A 17,987-nucleotide genomic window follows, 5' to 3' on the forward strand; every position below is an offset into this window, starting at 1 on the left:
TCGGCCAATTTAGAATCACCAATGAACCTAACCAGCATGTCTTTGGACGGTGGGAGGAAGCTGGAGTACCTGGACAGAACCCACGCAGACACAGGGAGAACATGCAAACTCCACACAGAAAGGCCCAGTCGGCCAAAAGGGGACCAAAGAGCCTCAGTATTCTACTCTTTTGCTGTATTCTTCTCCACATAACAGAATTAATTGCACATCTGTGAGAAATTTGTTGTTAAAGGTACTCCATCACTATTGTGAATTGTTTAAAGGCTACAAAAAACAGTTTCATTATCGATATCTGACAACATTTTCTTTAACTGAAGGACTGTCCAGTGTATATGAATGCCAGAAAATAGGTAAATATTCACAATATGATTTCCCAACACCACACTTTTGGCCCAGGGCCCATAGGTGTTTAATCCAGCCTAGGTGTAGATATGGACCACGGACAGAAATACAGCTTGTTCTGTTTTTGGATCTACAGCATGGCAACGAGGGAGTTTGCCTTCATTTTGATCGCTCGGAGGACAGTTTCCTGATAAAGAATGTAGGGCAATTACTATCAGCAGCCTGGAGGAAATGGAGATTAAGAATGACTAAAATGAACCTAAGAGGAAAAAATGGGACTGTGAACAAGCTGTTCCTTTTGACTTACTTTTTTTTTCCAAATAACCAAAATTTTAAGTTTTAAGACATTACTCACTAGCCACCACTAAGTTCATACAGCAGAAATTCAAGACAGGGTCTACAATACAGTATGCTTGAAACTCATTTGGGACAGGCCACTGAGTTAAAGGGAATGTGGGTGTTTGAGATTCTCGGTCCATCTTGAAGTCATCAAGGTTGCAGTTTGGCCTCCACCCTGAGGTTTTCTGCCTGTTTTCTCAACCACTGCTGTTCCCTTCACCCACGGGGTGGGTCTCTGGCCTCCAACAGAAACACCAGCATGACCTTCCTGCCAGCATTCCTACGCACACACACACACACACACACACACACACACACACACAAAATAACACTAGGGGACCCAAAACAGCAGAAAGGCTATGAGAACAGAACATACAATTCAAACTGCAACAGACTTAAACTAATGTAATGCAGAGAGAAATGTTATAAAAAACTGATACACTTTGCAGTATATTTTAACTTATAAATGGATGAAACAGGGATGGAAAAGAAACACTCATCTGTCATTAGTTGGAAGAGAGCCAAAGTAAGCAAGCACACCTGCAGTCTGCAAAGAAAGTGAGAGAGAAATAAAGGAAGAGATGAAGAGAGTGACATAATGGCAGAGCAAAGTGGAGAGAGAGAAAGAGGAGGAGCAACAGAGAGTAAAGAGAAACGCTGAACACTCCACACACATCAGTTAGTGACTTTAGCAGGACAAGAGCAAGAGAGGGGAAAGGAGGACAAGAGGACAGAAAGAAAAAGAAGAGGGCAAAACACACTAATTCAAAGAAAAAGACATAAAGAAGAAAGTGAAAGAAAGTTGTTGGTTGCTGGGAATCCATCCAGAAGACTGCTGCAGAGATTTCAACTTGTGTCCAAGTGAGAGGAGAAAAACAGTGTGACCGGGACTCTATCGGGACGTCTGACTGGTTTCTATCCACAGCGAGCAGACTGCCAAGCACCATGGCTGACAATGTGAATGAGGAGTCGGATTATAACCCGGGAAAAGATGAGCTGGACTGGGGCTATGAGGAAGGTAAGCTGGTCTTCGTCATCATGTGAAGGGACCTGTCAGATTAGTGATTTGAAAAGCTTTTTACTTTTAAAAGTTACTAATTTTCTCTGCTATAATGGAGTGATCCTCAGTCAAACATGTTTGACATAACAAGAGCTGAAATAATTACCGCAAAAAAGGCATTTGTTTTAAAATATAACATACAGTAGTAATGAGCCTTTTATTTTATACCCTTGCTCTATGCATATACTTTACATTTGTATGAAAGCCTTTCCATATATTATATTTAAACAATTAATGAGGGTGTCCCCCAGGAATAGATACACCTCTTATCAATTTAAGAATTCTATTAGCTGCTCCACTGATGTCCTGTTGCACAAGGGATGGGGCTGGGTGCGTGTGGTTGACCATCGGGAATATGTAGCGGAGCTAAGATGAATAATAATCATTAAACAGAGTCGGCCGCCTTGAGTAAGTAACTGTATTTCAATAAAACTGAAATGATCTGCAAATCTTAAAGCTCGTCACATTAAATGGCTCATTACGATGATGGCAGTTTTTCTCTTATAAATGTCTTGACAGGACTTGTTCACATCAACATCAACATCAACTTACTATTGCGTTTCTACAAAGGGTTGGGACTTTCAACAGACTATTTAAAAAGAATTGTCAAGAGAGTTTCACCAGAGGTCAAGACTTACTTGAAAGCTACAGCTTCCGTAATGGAAGAGAACTGTGTCTCTTGTAAAGTGGCTAAATGGGTGGAGCTATCACCTCCCAATGTGAGTTGCTGCCTAAGGTGAGTTGGGTGTGTGCGTGGTTGAAGTCCACCATCTGTACCGGATTATAAAAACGCATGAACCCCCTTCTCAGAGTCTGGAGACACATGCTGCCAGTGGACCATGTTCACTGCTAACCTTAGCACAGGAGAACCAAAAGTAATCCCTTCCATCTTTATTCATGGTATAAGAAATCACGGTGTGGTAGCTGCTATTCTCATATATAGTGGTAAATATTCTGTACTTCTATACTTAATTTCTACCTTTATGGTAGTCAGAGAGTTTTACAGTATTTCTCCATTACACCATTGGCAGTAGAGATGCCATGGTGCTCACCTGCCATCAAGGAGTGCCATCGGGAGCAATGTTTGGTTCAGTGTCTTGACCATGGACACCTCAGCATGTAGAGAGACCAGGGATTAAACCCATCCATCCCTACTAACAGTAGACAACCCCCTCTACCACCTGAGCAACAGCCGCTCGAAACATAGAGACAACTGTCATAGAGAAAAACAAAATGAGATGGCTAAGAGGTGCAACAAAGCACTGTCAAAGAATTGTCGACCACTTGAAACTACACTGTACAATGTACATAAATATACAGTGCTGTAGGAGGTTTATATTGCAATATATTATGATACTGCATATCTGATACTGTGTCAGAGTGGAGTTGACTTGGCAGCAGATTCTTGAGCTGGATTATACAGGTTGTAAACTGAATGCCTCTTTTGTCTCATTATCTGTCTTCTGAGTAGCTGTAACACAACATATAAATACATAAATATTACAAAAGTGCACAAGAAGCAAGGCATGCACACACAAAATCACCATATGGAGGCGTTTGCTCTGTCGAAAGCTTCACTGCAACATTTCCAGTTCAGCTTGTTGTTGAGTTGAATACACACATGTCAGGTAGCGGTTTGTGAACAATGCAACACTGTTCATACCATAAACAGAGCGTTCAACGGACGCGTGTAAATGTTGGAAAATGTCACAGGGAGCAGCAACTCACATCAGAGAGTGACCGTCGTCAACATAACATTGTAGGGAAGATCAATGAGGACTTTTACTTCCGGTAACAGGGCTAACTGAAGTAGCTGTGCATATCTAATTCCATGCTCCAAGTTTATTACGCAGGCTTTCTGTTATAAATCTCAGGGGTTACTGACAACGGCCATATGTCACTTTCTACAGATTGGCTCGTAATCTGTAATCCTAATTTTATGGATCTGAAGGTGAGGTGATATAAATAAATAAACGAATATCCCATGTGTTTTGTTATTTATTTCGATACGAAAATCTAAAGTTCATGTGTCATTTGTTCGAATATACATCGATCAACGACAACATTAAAACCACTGACAGGAGACCATCTTGTGATAATCCAATGTTCTGCTGGGAAACTTTTAGACCTGCCATTCATGTGGATGCTACTTAGACATGTAGCACCCACCTAGACCAGACCAGGCACCCCCACCCCATAGCAATGACACTCCTTGATGGCAGCAGCCATCCCCAGCAGGATGCAGCCTGATACAGATACACACATAAAATCTTATTTATCTGTAGGAACTGTTTCAAACAGGATCAGAAGTTCTCTTGTTCAAATTTGTTGAAAGACCCATAGAGAGGTCCACGTGATGGACCTACGTTTTCCGACTTTATGTGCGTTTCTCCATGTGTGTTGTGTTTTTTCACTCTCTCTTCCTTCTATTGCTGCTTTTACTGAGCACCGAGGGATGTACTCTGACACTGAATTGTAAAATTGTTACTGTAAGTATAATGAATGATATGTAACACTTGGTAGTAAGTAAATAGGACACTAAAGTTTGCTGTTAGCTGCATGTTAATCTGGATTTGGAGAATGCTTTAAGTCTGGTAGCCTTTTTGTTGTGGGCAGGAAAGCTGGTCTGGCTACCAGGGTATCCTGCAACAGAACAAATGGCCTTGGACTGACTGAACTACAATCTATGAGCAGACATGTTACGGACTGACAAAGGCAACAACACAGCAAAACTCAAATAATCTTATGTTGTGTATGTCTTATTGTTGTACTTGATGAGAAGATTTTGAGATTTCTAGGATTTGATACATTGACATGAACACACAGTAGGGTCTTGGGTGTGGGCATGTTGGCTCTTCTGCAAGTCACTGTGACCCATAATACCTGTTTGTGTGTGTCTGCAGAGACATCCGCATTGATGATCTTGGTTTAAGGGGGAGATTCTGCTCTGACAGACATAGACATCACAAGGCCTCTAGACCGCATTGGCTGGCTAAATTTAGAGGGCACAGTAGTTCTATAAAAGTAGCAAAAGATGCAAGGTCATGATACAGATACGAGAACAATATCATTCATTTCTCAAGTTAGCAATAAAGGGAATGAGCATGTTACACAGTGTCTAATATTTTCTTCCTTTGCAATGGCTGGTGGAACAGTCAAAGTGATTGGACATTACCTTTGCAACTGAAAATACAATCTTTAGTTGCAACAGCTGCAGCATTAACTGGGTTCTCTCCACAGCCCCACAAAACACATATGCACACAGAATTTTGCACAGCCCTTTCACAATCTTGTGCGCTCACTGCCTTTGGTAAATTGTTGCCAAGGCTTTAGTTGCTGAGGAAAGAGGGAATGTGACGGCTCTCCCACTCCTCTTTGCCACGGAGTGAATAGCCAGCCAGTGTGCAGTGTCAGTCTTTGCAGTAGATGCAGTTGAAGTCCGTACTCCCCAGCGAGCAGCTGGGTTTGTTTGGAGGGACATTCAGATGCTGGACATGATACTGCTGTAGTACATTTATTTCCTCTTTTTTTTTTTAAAATCAGTCTCTTACACACTTTTCTCACTATACAGTTATGGTCAGGTAAAAAGTGAAGTGAAACTAGAGCTCTGATATAGTATCACTTTCTCTACATTGTGTATATGTTTTTTGGTCTCTTTACAAAATCTCAAGTCTCTCTTGCAGATGCTTACACAGTGATTCTTCAAGTCGCCTGTCCCAGTTAGGACAAGCAAACCCTCTTTCTGCAACTGTGGTCTGTTTAATTAAGCACTTTAAACTCTCTCCTCAGCTTGCGGTTGTGCTCTCATTGTCACAGCCACAGCAAGAAATCCTGTTCACACACTAGGCACTGAGAGGAACTCGAAAGGGGATGAATGGAGGGGGAGTGCAAGCCCGTTTCAACCAGTCTAGTCTTTAGAATGAACAATGACTTGGGACTGTATCAGTTCTCCACATGTCCTACTGCAACTCCTTACACATACATTCACACAATTCATTTTTATCATCCCCTCAGAGGTGCATTCATTTAACGTTAGGAAGCTGAATAAGAACTTAAAGCTAATTCAGTTAACTAGTGTCAACTTACCAAGTATTATCCCTTGTGTAAATAAAAAAACATACAAGAGCTAAGAGACCACATCCATCAAGTCCAATTTTTGTACTGGTATTAGCTTTTTAGACTTTCCTAACTCTGCACAAAACCCAAGTCACTGTTTGTATGTATTTATTTAGGGGGGAACGCCTGTCTGTCTCCCCCCCCCCCCCCGCTTATTTTTGAGTCCTGTGTCTCTCTTTGTAGTTACTGTACTTCCTGTTTTATTCTAGGTTACCTTGTGGGGTTTTGCTTCCTCTCTTGCTTTCCCTCTAAATTATTAGTTCAAGTGTGTCTTGTCCAGACCTTCTCCTTTCACTTGTAGGTTTGTCTGACGTCCCTGTCTTTGTCCCTGGTGCCGCTTTGTTTAGTTTTGTGAGTCTTTAGTTGTCCTTTGAGTCCACTCTGACCCAGAATCATCATGTAGAGCTAACGAATCTGTGACCTTCACAGACTAGTTGATTTATACCTGCTGTTGAATGACAGAATAGGGGGAGATGATTGAGTACAAACACATACATCTACACCCTGACATAGTACAAGAGTGTTTCCAACATGTAAAGGTCCATGCCTTCTGTGAAGTAATTGAGCCAGGCAGATTACTCTTCTGCAAGGCTCGGTTTTGCCATCTGGTAATTAGACATCTATATTTTCATCTGTAGGTTGCTTTTTATTTTTATTTTAGATATTTGCCAGCCTTCTGAGGCGCTAAACCTCTCCACTATAGGGTTGATTCTGACCAGTGGAGTCTGATCTGAACAGGTTGTCTGAACAGAATCTTGGGCCAGAACACGATGCTCATCTGCCCTTTTGAGTAAAGCCTTGGTTTAGTTACGCTCCTTGTGTCAGGTTCATTCATTACCATGAAATGCCCAAATGTGCATGCTGACCCACTTGCATGGCTTACAAGGCACCTAGATTAAATGGGTCTTTTCTCAGAAAACATTTTGACATGTCACAATAGGAAGACCACAAGTGTATCTGGCAAAATGAATTATGGCTGAATTATGTTTAGGCAGTGGATTGGGTGGCACCAGTTTTTGGCAATATTGTTCATAAAGTTTCAACTACTTCCTGTATTGGGTTTCCCAAGTTAAACAGAAGAGATGCAAAATCTGAATAACTGGTAGCGTGGCATTTGAATATGGTGAAGCCATTGTCAAACTTCACTTAGTAACACCTTTTCCTCTCATGGCAAGTCAAAATGTGTGACCTCAACAATCCTTATTCCAATGTACTGCTGTAGGAACCCGTAGAACCAGACATACTTTACATCTTATAATGTATGCCTTATCTTCCTGTCTTCACACATAGGTGTAGAGTGGGGACTCCATTTCCCAGCGGCCAACGGCGAGTATCAGTCTCCCATTAATTTAAACTCCAGGGAGGCTCAGTATGACCCGTCACTCCTGGACGTCGGCCTATCCCCAAACTACGTGGTTTGTCGAGACTGCGAGGTCATCAACGATGGACACACTGTCCGCATCATTCTCAAGTCAAAATCAGGTGACTCTCAGGAGACATGACAACATGTCAGCACACACAATTCGCAATGAGTGCGTTTTAAATATAACATGTGAAAGCAAAAGTAAGCAAATGACCTATTTGTCACACTTTAAACTGTTTTCCTGTGTATGCTTGGCCACCATAATCTTTAATCTTTCACTGATAATTTACTGTTATCAGTGGTTACTGGGGGTCCACTGCCTAGCGATCACGAGTTTGAACTTCACGAGGTTCGATTCCACTGGGGCAAAGAGAACCAGAGAGGATCAGAGCACACTGTCAACTTCAAGGCTTTCCCTATGGAGGTAGGAAGCACACACAAACACACACACACACGCAGAAATAAGGCCATGACCATGGAGTTCACCTCACTCCATCCAAATCCCCAAAGAAATACAGTGTTCTGAATGTTTACACTTCTGGCACTGGCATTTGTCCTTCTTCAGATAACACTGTACCCTTTTGATTCCTTGAACACAACTATTTTTTTTTCCTTCTTTGACATCTGAAGCATCATGCAACCAATAATCTGTAAGATGTATTAGTAATATATAGAATCTTCTTATTAGGGGAATTAGATTAAAGTTACAATTCAGTCAGAAATCTAAATGAGAAATGTTTTAAACATTCTGAATTCTTAAAGGCTTAAGTCTTTAACCCCAAACTGGGATAGAACTTGTTATTCACTTTCTTTTTACTGTAATGTCTGTCAGTGTCATTTAGGCTGGAGCTGGAGATGGGGAATCAGTTAATCTTAGCGTAGAACACAGAGGCAGCAGGGTAAGATAGACTTCCCCCGAATGTGAAAACAACACCCACTGACAACAAAGCAGTTTAAGCGCACTGGACATTGTTTTGTAGTTTTGAAGGTTTTTTGTTTTTTTTTCATGCTTGCCTTGCAGTGGGGTCTGGTCATGCAAAATAGTTCGCTGAGAAACAAATGTGGAGCTGACTTAATGTTGAGCCAATGCAGAAATACCTGTTAGAGAAAAGGTCAGGGTTATTAGACTGTCTGATGGAGTCTGATCGAGGTCTCTCAACAGTCAGCATCAGTTTCTTTTTATCTAGGTCAAGCCAAGCAGATACATAGAGGAAATCAAACTTATCAGATCAGGTAAGGTATCAGATCAGTAAGCAGGGTGATTACTCATTGTAATGAAATCAACTGTGACAGATTTGGAAGGAACTGATATTTTTGTTGTTGCAAACAGACGGCACTAAAAGATTAAGTGCGGACCCGAGCTATTAACACATCAGCGAGCCATACTGGTGCAATGTGTGGCCTGTAGTATATTTTAAACGCACATTTTGGGGCCGTGTGGAGTGTCACGAGGTAATGTGGACATTAGAGCGACAGAGTCTCAGTCTTTTCATGAGATTCAATTCAATTCAATTCAATTTTATTTATATAGCATCAGTAACAATACAAATCGTCTCAAGACGCTTTACAAAAACCCGGCCTGAAACCCCCAGAGCAAACCTGAAGGCAACGGTGGCAAAGAAAAACTCCCTTTTAACAGGAAGAAACCTCGAGCAGAACCCAGCTCATATGGAGGGACCCATCTGCCTAAGGCCAGCCGGGTACAGACAGAAGATGTGTTGAACATATTATAGACAATCGGGTTCATCCTTCGGACATGAACTAAATATGTGTAACAAGAGCAGGTGCAGGTATTGTCTGCTTTTGCAAATCAATGCTCGGTGTGAAAGTCTCAGACAATGACAATGGGACTGACAGCTCAGAGATCGTTCAGATTTTATACGTGGATTTTCTGCAGTTTCTGTTCCACAGTAAGATAAGTATCAGTCACAGTTACAGTCTTACCATGTACAGTCTGGTTTTGTTTTCGCTGGCTTCACTGTAGGAGCTGTGTACTCTTCTCTTCTGTACACATAAACTTGATCTTGTAAGAGCCCATTTGGGAGGCCCTCAGTCACCACCAGCTGATTTTTTCTCCTTTTCCTACTTACTTCTCCCTTTACTGCTCCCTACACCTGTTTACAACAATGGCCTCTCAGTCACAGGCTGTATTCTGTTGCCCTCTGTGCGCAGCTCCATCTGATTCACTGGAACAGCACCCTGTTCAACACGCTGGAGGACGCTCTGGGGAAGAGGAATGGAATCCTCATCATAGCCCTTTTTGTGCAGGTAAACATTTACAGTAAGGGCTGGAAGAGTGGCAAATGGTTTCACGGACAGCGTTACGGCGTCAGTTTAATTATATACAGTGAAATATGCACGTGAAAAAAAATAATTTACTAACTGTACATTACACTTGTGGTAGATCAAAAGCCATTTAGGACAAATATACAAATTACAGCCTCCATGGGAAATCGCAGCCTTCAGCACCCCCCTGACGCTTTCAATAAATGAGGGGGAAGATTCACAGCAGTTTTTCCATATGACGTTTCACCTCAGTGGATCCAGTGTGTTGTAAAATAATGAAGGTACTTCTGTATTTGCCCGCATTGTCAAAAACACTGCATTTCCCTCGTATCACCAGTGTTTTCCTTCCTGGGATTGTACAAATTGTTTTCTTAAAAGACTTAATTCCAGATTAGCTTGACTCAACCAGTGTGAAATTCCCCCCCATTCCTCTACTTTGTGACCCTCAGCCTCCCTGCTGGGAAACCTTTTGAAAAGCGTTACCTATCAGCACTCAGGGAAATAATGAGCTGGCTCTGAAAGGCTCCTGTCATGCCAGCTGAGGAAAGCACACCCAGTAAAAAGCACAGGTTATCACTCTCGCTCAACTCGTGCCCCAAACATTGCTGACCTCATTGTCAACCTCAGACGTCCTGTTTTGAATGGCTTTTTTAGTTTCTACTTCCTGTTTACGTCCTGTAAAGTAACAATAAAGCTTTGCAGCTGATAACTTCTAACTGTGCTTTTAGATCGGCAAGGAGCACCTGGGTCTGAAGGCCATCACTGAAGTTCTACAGGACCTGCAGTACAAGGTGAAGAAGAAAAACTCATCAGATTACATGTTAGATTCATAATCACACTGTTAAACTTAATACATGACTAAAGTGATTACATTTGTGCTACTGTATTTCATCAGGGCAAGAGCAAGATAATTCCTTGTTTCAATCCCAACACTCTGTTACCTGGTAAGTAAATGTTTTGATTTCAGACTCATTGTGAAACTAAAGCCACAAACAATGCTGGTGAAAAACGGGGACATTCCCACTGAAAGAAAACCAACTTGGGATAAAACAGTCACTATTGTTAAGGGTAGAATAACTTCAGGTAATAGAATGCTCAGTGTTAAGAACGAGTTAAAACAAGCATATTAACTATTGATTTGAAAAGTTTTGTTGACCCATCCATCCACTCCAACCTCATCCCACACCGACTTTGTTTGTCATGTTATCGTGTTGAATAAATTATTAGTTTAATACACGATCCAGCTGTTTATTGGCATTCATCGAGGCGTTTATCAGTTAAGGTATACGCAGGTGCTGTTTTCACACTGAATGTAAATTTGCCCTCAGACCCACTACTGAGAGACTACTGGGTATATGAAGGATCTCTGACCACACCGCCTTGCAGTGAAAGTGTGACCTGGATACTCTACCGTTACCCTCTCACCATCTCACAGTTACAGGTAAAACACAACTTTAACTTCAAACTTCTTGGTCTCTGTATAAAAAAGATCTGATTAACCTATTATAGAGTACCCGCCTAATTTCCGCTGCCATTGCATAGCAGTAACATCACAGGAGTGACTAACATACAATCCTAACCCTGAATATCGTTCAGATGTGTCACTTCCAGGATTTTGTTGATTCTGGCTCATTGCCACACATAACGGGAATGAAATCTGATTCAGTAGGCTTTGCTTTCTTATTCAGGCTAAACTCACCTCTGACTCACAATCACTTATATTCCGTGTTTCAGTGCAAATACTCACAGTTCATGTGTCTGCAATGCATTTCTTTATTGGTAAGAAGAGTAGCATTTAATAGCATAATTATTTGTCAGGGGGACAACTAGAAAGCTAAATGTGCTAATTGCCAATCATGGCCACAATAACATCATTGCACAAATTTCATTTCTACTCAAGAGAAACTTAAACTTTACAAGAATGAACACCTGTTATATTCATTCTGTCTTATCCATGTTATCTTTATTCTATCTCATTTTAGCTTTAGCTACATGTATTAAATATGTCAGGCCCTATGAGGTCTTCGTATCACATGGGGCCCTTAACCTGCAGCTGTCTGGCATTCACAACAGTACAGGAAGTCTTTACACCCGCTGTCAATCAATAAGTCTACCTCTTTGCTTTTGATAGATTTAGCCTTTGCCTGACTCATGGCTCTCTTCCAGCAGGTTGTTGTAAAGGATGATGATGGCGACTGTCTGACATTTCTTTCAGTCTTTCATGCTCACCGGCCTCTGGCCTGCTGACCGTTTCAAATGCTAACAGCTGACTTCAGGCAGTCTTCTGCCTCAGGCCATGCCTACGCAGAAGTGTGGGTCAGTCATAGGAACAGAAGACAGAACGCAAAATTTGAAGCAGCTAAGCAGTGGATAAATAACGTTTATTTTATTATGGCTGATAATCCAGGAGTATTCATTGACATAACTCTTAGCACTATGTAATCTTAAATCCTAACTGTAAATCCAGGCTAATCCAGGCCTGTAACACTGAGATCAAACTGCTTTTCAAGAATTAGCTTTAAAAACTGGATACTGCATATCATTGTCTGGAAGCCTCTGAATTAGAGGCATTCTCTAAACAAAAGCTTTCAAAAACATTCAGAGAGATCTGAAAAGTTGATTTAAGAATTTGTAGAAAAAGAAGATATATTATATGTGGACAGATTTTTTTTCTATCATGTTTCAACCGTGGTTGAACTGCTGAGAGACAGACAACAGCAGAAGTATTTTAAAATAGCACATCTTGCTCAGCAAGAGCACACACCTCAGACATCCGGCTATTATTTACTGCTTGAAGATCGAGAGTGCTGGTGCACAGTGAATACACTATGTGCACGTAAATGTCAGACAACTGTTGCTATGCCTACGGGTTTTGCACTTTGACAGTGTGCTGTAAATCCTCCTTCTATAAGCCAATAGCACCACAGCACAGGAACTGTTATGTTTGTTTTGGCCAATATCACCAGTCACTATACAGTACGTGTGTAGAAGTGATACTATCTGCAGTGCCCACATTCGACATGAACAGGAAGTCAGACTGTGGTCTCTTTTAGCTGTGATCTTAACGTTTAATCTGAAAAGAACAATATGTTGTTCCTTGAGGACGTCAAGCCTTAGATTAAGCGTGGAGTAAACACAGGCTGTTTGCACGTCCATCTGCTGTTTACTTAAGTAAATATGATACTTGTTAGAAACTGTAATCCTCAAGAAAATGATAGCCTCACTTAAATTGTATCCTAGGGCCTTGTTCTGTCATGAAGGATTCCACATCGTTTTCCCCCAGCTAGGTTCCTCTCACCCCGTACTAAAAGCTCTGTTAGCTGAGTGTCTAACAACAGCCAGAGGGAAACCTGAGTGTAGAGCAAATATTTGAAGTCTTGTGTGCTTCAATGATCTTGTGTATCTAACACAAACCAAAATGCAAATCAGTATTTTGAAGCAAATAAGCTAGCTTCTTATGTGAGAGCTAGCACTGTGAAAATTCTCTTTCCTACTAAATTCAGAATAAACACTGTCCAGAATCCAGAGATATTAGCATCGCTGTTACAGCACCATCATCATATGCTTTGAGAAATGAAGCTGTTAACCAGCCTGACCTCTAGCGTGAAATATTTCTTTGCCTCTGCAGATTGAGGAGTTTCGGAGGCTGCGGTCTCATGTCAAAGGGGCGGAGCTGCCAGAAGGCAATGACGGGATGTTGGGGGACAACTTCCGTCCCACCCAGCCACTCAGTGACCGCACGGTTCGTGCCGCCTTCCAGTGACTCCCCCCTTCCAGTACCATCTCAGAAAAACTGTGGGACCTACATATACAAATATACAAGGTAACAGAGTGTTCAGCTTGGCCTGATTAAAGTATATTAACTGGGGTGGCTGCAACCCACATTAAAGTCAGATCATTGCAGATGAATATTCATGGTGTTGTGCGCTGACAGTTGCCTTCCCCCAGAGTGTTGAAAAGCAACAAACCTATTTAAACAAACGTTTGCCTATTTACACATCCAGTCACAGAGCTGTATTGTACCAGTACAAAATTCCTTCTATCTCTGTTTTGGTCTCAACCGACTTCTGTTGGACTGGTTCTTTAACTGCTGACTTCTCCACTGTTTTCACCTAGTCATCTAGTGATCTTGGCACGTAGCGTGGGTTTATCGGAGCCTTGCCACGACTGCCTGCCACTGAAAACAGCGTAGATGCCTTCACTGAGACTGAACCAACAACTAATTTCCCACCACAAGATCAAAACAATGAGCTTAACAATGCCAAAATGCTCTGTGGGGAACTTTCTCTGCTTTCTCTGTCGGTTCGTCAGTCTTATCTTGACATATAATTATTTAATGCATTGTTAAGATTAGTTCAGATTTTATTTAGTCTACATTGAGAACAAATGTGAGTTTAACAGTTAAACACATGCTTAAGTGAGAAAAAACTGACCAGCCCTTGCTCCACTTATCACCGAACACTGTTCTTTGTATTTTTAGTCAGTTCAGCACATTTCCACACAAGGGACAGACTTTTAATGGAAGTAGGCATGACTGTCTCTGAGGCATTGAGGTCCTCTGAAACCACAGCATAATGGATCAAGCCCTGGAAGAACTAACCCAGTTCACTTACCAATCTGGGACGAGCCTATATACAGTACACATATTTGCAGGGATTCCAAATTTAGTTTCACAGCACTGCGGCAGGACAAAAAGGTGGAACATTAGGACCTCAGAAGGAATGAGGGGGATAAAAAAGGGGGAAAAATACAGCTTTAGACTGAGCCACATTACTATCTAGCGTTTGCAGTATTATTTCAGACGCAAGAGAATCACATTATCTGCTATGCAATAAATGATCTAATTTGACCCTGGACGTTTATCTAGAGATGTTAAGGGCGTAGCTTGTATTGTTTGTATGCTTTGTGTTGCTCAGGAATATGGGTATACACAATCTTGGCAGGCATCAACAGACAGATTTAGAAATTAATTCATAAGAAGCCCAAATTTCTCGAGCTTTAGTCATATTTGACATTACATTTCCCAAAAGTGAGAACCTAACTTTATATGGGAAGTCAATGGTGAGGAAAACTGGGTATTTCAATGCTACCTTGGTAAAATAGGAGCAACGTTCACACAGTAGTCGTTTTTTGTTTGTTTGTTTTATTTACAGCTACAGTTGCAGCACTAAACTGTGAACCCTTTAATAGTGTTCACCCTCTCAAGGCTGATATACAGAGAGCAGAAGGTATTTTATATAGCACGTTTCAGTATTGAAGAGCAGGCTGGTATCACTGTAATACCACTGGTTTGCCACTGAATGCTGGAGAAGAGAACCGACCGCAGAGATGAGGCTAGCAGAGAGCGTGAAAACGCAGAGAGGGAATAAATGTCCTGGGAGGTAGAGCACTTTGGTGAAGAGAGGTGGGAATGCCAGAGGGATGAAAGCGGAGGAGGCAGACTGAGGGGAAAAAAAGAGGAGAAACAACAGAGGGCCATTGTTTGTACCGTAAATGGATACTGATCTGGTCCCATCAGCACAAACCCACCTGGGTCCTGAGGAGGAGAGAAGAAGTCAGAGTAGAAGTAGAGAAGAAAACTAGCGTGAAATAACTGAAAGGGTAACATTTGGCATCGGTTAAAAGTCCACTCCTGCCAGAATGTCTTCACTTTATTTCTTTTTTTAGTATTTCTCTTAGTTTTCACGCTGCCTGCTAACATGAACAGAAAACAAACCAGAGCTACTTACAACATGTATGAATTTTGCAACTCCTGCTGTACATTACTGTAAATAAAGAACTTATCCTACACCTTTTTTTGTCCATCACAGAATGAAATTAATCTACAAGAGTACACAGTACAGCTCCGTGTGCTATGGAGCTACCATTGCTATGCTATCATTGCTATCATCAGCTAACAACTGATGATAGAGCGATATAAACTCAAACATGCTCACCATCTTATTGTAGGACACTAGCATGCCAACAACTGGCTATTAGAGCTGAATACAAAGACGTTTAGTTATAAACCAAACTGATGTGCAGATCTTTTCATTGCAATCGTATCAAGTACATCAAAAATACTGGACAGAATCTTGTGATGGCACCAGGTCCGAAAGAACAAAAGGTCAAAGGTCAGAGGAATCCATCGGTTGGGCTAACGGACTGTATAAAGATGGATGACAGAACAACTCCTCAAAGAGAAGCCAAAGCAAGCAGAGCTCCCCCTGGTGTATGGCTGCAGTATCGGTCATAAGCTCCACCCCTTCCATGTTAGCGGATGGGTCTTGGGATGTATTGTCCATATTTAAGTACAGTCTATGGTTGGGCTCAATGAATGTTAAAACAGAAGGTATTCCTCCAATATTGCTGAGATATTTCAGCCAAATAAGAATCATTTTAAAAGACAACCTTATACACACACAAACTTAGTGGACAAACCTGGTAGGATGAACAAGTTTTGACTGAGTTATTTCAAGATGATTCAGATGTTTCCAGCATGGAGCAGTACTTTCCTAGGATTTCTATTTTAATTCAAAGCCAATATAGGATTACGTTTTTCCTGGAGCTGTAACAGTGACCTCAAGCCTTATTATAAACAGTGCAGACGAGAGCCCGTACATACGCAGCCTCAGTGGGCCCTAGCTTTCATTGTCTCACCTGCACAAGATTACCAAGTCATCAAGCTAACAAAGTGTCAGTAATTTGTGCATTTAACCAAGTTTGCACAATTTGAAACCATAGCGTATTGCTGTTTTTCAACCTAGTAAAACACTCTTGTGTTAAAGATTTGAGTAGTTTTGTTACAACTGAATTTTTTCAGTGTGTAGTAAGCGGTGAAGCTGGAAACTTACAGATTTAGAATACGGAGGAGCAATTAAATCTGTCTTTCTCTCTTTTCTCTGTGTTCTCAGCTCGGCTGCAGGGCACATCTGTTTTTCTCTATTTCTGTTCTTTTAATCAGTCACACATTTCACTCTGTTTACAGGGGGAAAGAACGAAGAGGTGTGAAGAGAGGAGAGGAAACAGAGGGAGAGAGGGGAAGTTGATGTGGTTGTAGATCAGCAGCAGACTGAAGGTGGACGAAGACGCTATCGATCACACCTTCACTGTGGGCTTTTGTGTGTGTCTGTGTGCCTGTGCGTTCGTAGGTGCGTTTTTCATTTTTTGCACAGTCTCTCTCTCTCTCTCCATCGGGTCCTTACTGTACGTGAGAGTGATGTCTTCCGTGTGTGTGTGTGTGTGTGCACGGTAGACGTCTAGAGTGTTCATGTGTTAATCTGCTGCATGTGCGTCCTGATTAGATGATAGGAGGCTTTACATTTGACCCATCTCTGCTGACACAACAAGAGGAAGCATGAACCACAGATGTTCAGACCTGAAGATGCTAATTATATGTTCCAGAATGTATTAACACTTTGTATTGCAGCAGAAATGATGTAAATGTTGCATTGAAGCTGATCACAAAGCAAGAAATCATTGAAGGTGACGATTTGAATCTCTCCTACACTGCAGAAGTCAAGAAAACATTGTTTTTCCTGTCATTTTTACTTTTAGTGTTGGGTCAGCAGGACCTCGGTGCAGACAAAAACTGAAAAACTACGCTCTTCATGTCTATCTTTAAAGCAGCTTTATTCTTCTGGATCCATAATTGTCCACTCTGATCTTCTAAGAATGTCCTGTTTACAGTTAAATCACATAGAGTCCAGATACACTCCGAACGTAATTATAAACACATTGCTTCTTCTGCTATGTATACGACAGTGAATGTCTTCTCACTATCTGCAGCTTTTATACAGAATGGTCAGTGTTGCTATCACATTAATCAGTGGAACACTACACTCATCACTCCCTTTACATGTTAGAAAGCAGGAGCACTGCTTTTATTTGTGCGTGTGTGTAGCCTTTTAAAGGTACTGTCTGTAACAAACTGAGCTGAGACAAACTGTGAGAACTGATTACTGTTACTGTAAAGCAACAATAAACTACAACACTGTCTTACTAAACCACTCTGAAACTGAACTGGTGTTTTTCGTTACAATGGACGGAAAAAAAATTTTTTAGGACCACCTGTACACCAGCAGTTACACAATGAGTCTGTACTATGGAAACCAGCGGTGCAAGTGCTTAAAATAAATGTCAAACTGAGATGTGACACAGCTATTATTGGCAGACTGACTAGTTTGAGTAGTTCTTAAACTGCTTGTCCGGGAGTTTCGCTACGACAGTGTCTAGAGTTTACTCAGAATCGTGCAAAGTTAAAAACCTCCAGGCAAACGGCTTGTTGATGAGAAAGGCCAGAGGAGAATGGCTATACTGGGTGTAGCCAACTGAAAGACTATGTCAAGTTAGGTTACTACTCTTTACAACTGCACTGAACAAAGAGCATCTCAGAGTCCACACCACGTCCCTCCAACAACAGACACACGAGGCTGCAAGTGGCCACAGAGTCACCAAAGCTGGGCACTGGAAAACTGGAATAATGTATCTGGTGTGATTTTC

At 41.5% G+C, this 17,987-nt stretch overlaps 1 protein-coding gene across 2 annotated transcripts; it reads left to right on the plus strand.

The window, feature by feature from the left end:
* The first annotated feature begins 1,402 nt into the window (after window positions 1–1,402).
* ca8 (carbonic anhydrase VIII) lies at window positions 1,403–17,646 on the plus strand. Of its 2 annotated transcripts, XR_014699109.1 has the most exons (9): window positions 1,403–1,699; window positions 7,148–7,339; window positions 7,520–7,644; window positions 9,393–9,488; window positions 10,235–10,297; window positions 10,402–10,450; window positions 10,835–10,947; window positions 13,135–13,329; window positions 16,474–17,646. XR_014699109.1 is itself a non-coding variant. In XM_084546356.1 (8 exons), exons 1-8 carry the CDS (start codon window positions 1,627–1,629, stop codon window positions 13,267–13,269), a joined length of 846 nt encoding a protein of 281 aa, XP_084402482.1. In that variant the 5' UTR covers window positions 1,403–1,626; the 3' UTR covers window positions 13,270–13,330. The 2 variants fall into 2 exon arrangements, 1 of the variants encoding a protein (XP_084402482.1); XM_084546356.1 differs by lacking the exon at window positions 16,474–17,646 and having other exon boundaries at window positions 13,135–13,330.
* Window positions 17,647–17,987: the final 341 nt, after the last annotated feature.

Source organism: Chelon labrosus, assembly GCF_963514085.1.
Source record: "Chelon labrosus genome assembly, chromosome: 6".
NCBI classification, from domain to species: Eukaryota; Metazoa; Chordata; class Actinopteri; order Mugiliformes; family Mugilidae; genus Chelon; species Chelon labrosus.

What these genes read in the sequence shown, in the direction of transcription:
- ca8 (XM_084546356.1), top strand. Translation starts at nt 1,627, where the DNA reads ATGGCTGACAATGTGAATGAGGAGTCGGATTATAACCCGGGAAAAGAT. An exon ending in TCAAGGCTTTCCCTATGGAG is followed by an intron (nt 7,645 to 9,392) that starts GTAGGAAGCACA and finishes CTCTGTGCGCAG; the next exon opens with CTCCATCTGATTCACTGGAA. An exon ending in TCACCATCTCACAGTTACAG is followed by an intron (nt 10,948 to 13,134) that starts GTAAAACACAAC and finishes TTGCCTCTGCAG; the next exon opens with ATTGAGGAGTTTCGGAGGCT.